Source organism: Etheostoma spectabile, chromosome 10 (genome assembly GCF_008692095.1).
Source record: "Etheostoma spectabile isolate EspeVRDwgs_2016 chromosome 10, UIUC_Espe_1.0, whole genome shotgun sequence".
Lineage (NCBI taxonomy): Eukaryota > Metazoa > Chordata > Actinopteri > Perciformes > Percidae > Etheostoma > Etheostoma spectabile.
Window position 1 is genome coordinate 24705622 of NC_045742.1, and position 1099 is coordinate 24706720.

At 36.6% G+C, this 1099-nt stretch overlaps 1 protein-coding gene across 3 annotated transcripts in view; it reads left to right on the forward strand.

The window, feature by feature from the left end:
• The window catches only part of pcca (propionyl-CoA carboxylase subunit alpha), a 26282-nt gene that overhangs the window by 22961 nt on the left and 2222 nt on the right, over positions 1–1099 (forward strand). For all 3 annotated transcript variants that reach the window (XM_032527478.1, XM_032527479.1, XM_032527477.1), the window contains exons 20-21: positions 74–127; positions 781–921. In XM_032527478.1, the coding sequence (XP_032383369.1) occupies positions 74–127; positions 781–921 (195 nt within the window). The remainder of the gene's footprint in view (positions 1–73; positions 128–780; positions 922–1099) is intronic.

Consider the following 1099-nt stretch of genomic DNA (forward strand, 5'->3'; position numbering starts at 1 on the left):
AAAAAATCACCAGTCTTAAAAAGTTCTTTAGGCTACAGATCTAGTGCATATGATATTTTGTCTTTTGTTTTAGTGTCTGTCCAGAGATGCTTCTGGAAGGATTCTCTTGCAGTACCTTGGCACATCGGTAAGGTTGCATGCCTGCATAGAATTATAATCACATACAGGTACATTTAATCACACAGGCTGCTGTCTCTAGACCTCAAGCTATGGGGCAGAGGTTAATGTTAGCTCCCACACAGAGAAGGAATGTGGTCATTTTATCTAAACCAGTGGCATCAAAGGATGTGTAAGTGAAAAGAATGTACCCTAATTTAAAAAAAGATTTGTAAGTAATTGTTGACAAATGTGTGCTTCCAATGAGATGACCACAAAAGAAAGACAAATAATTGTACTTTGCTTGCAGTTTGTAAATTGTATCAATAGAGAAATTGAACATGTTAATTAAGGTTTCACATTATCTAAGTGATCCATGGTTGTAATTCAATGTAAAGTGACATCACTTGAAGACATTTATCAGATGGTTTCCTCTGGAGCCACAATGCTGTCATTTTTATTGTTTTTATTATTCTTTGATTTATAGCGTAAACTGTTGCCCTTAAGAAACTCAACTTGGTACCCTGTGTACTGATTATTGTATATGGAAAGAATTGAGGATAAATTCTATGTTGTACTCAGCAAGACAGTAGTTTCAGTAGTTTCCTTACCTGTTTTTCCTGTTGATCATATTGCAGTACAAGATGCATGTTGCTTGTTTCTTATACTGTTGTTTTTCTTTAGTTTAAGGTTCGCGTTCTGTCTAAGTTGGCTGCAGAGTTTAACTCCTACATGCCAGAAAAAGTTCCAGAAGACACCAGCAGCATCCTGCGTTCACCGATGCCAGGCACAGTGGTGGCTGTGTCTGTCAAGCCTGGAGATCCGGTAACACACCTCAATATGTAGAAGTTTAAAAAATACCTGATTTCACTGTCTGGGTAATCTTTATCCTCTTGTTTAATACTGGGTCACTGTTAAAGAAAAATATTTCCTCCAATAGTTTTTATTGTATAAAATACTCAATGAGCTGTTGCAGAAACAAGCCTGAAGCAATAAAGCAAAA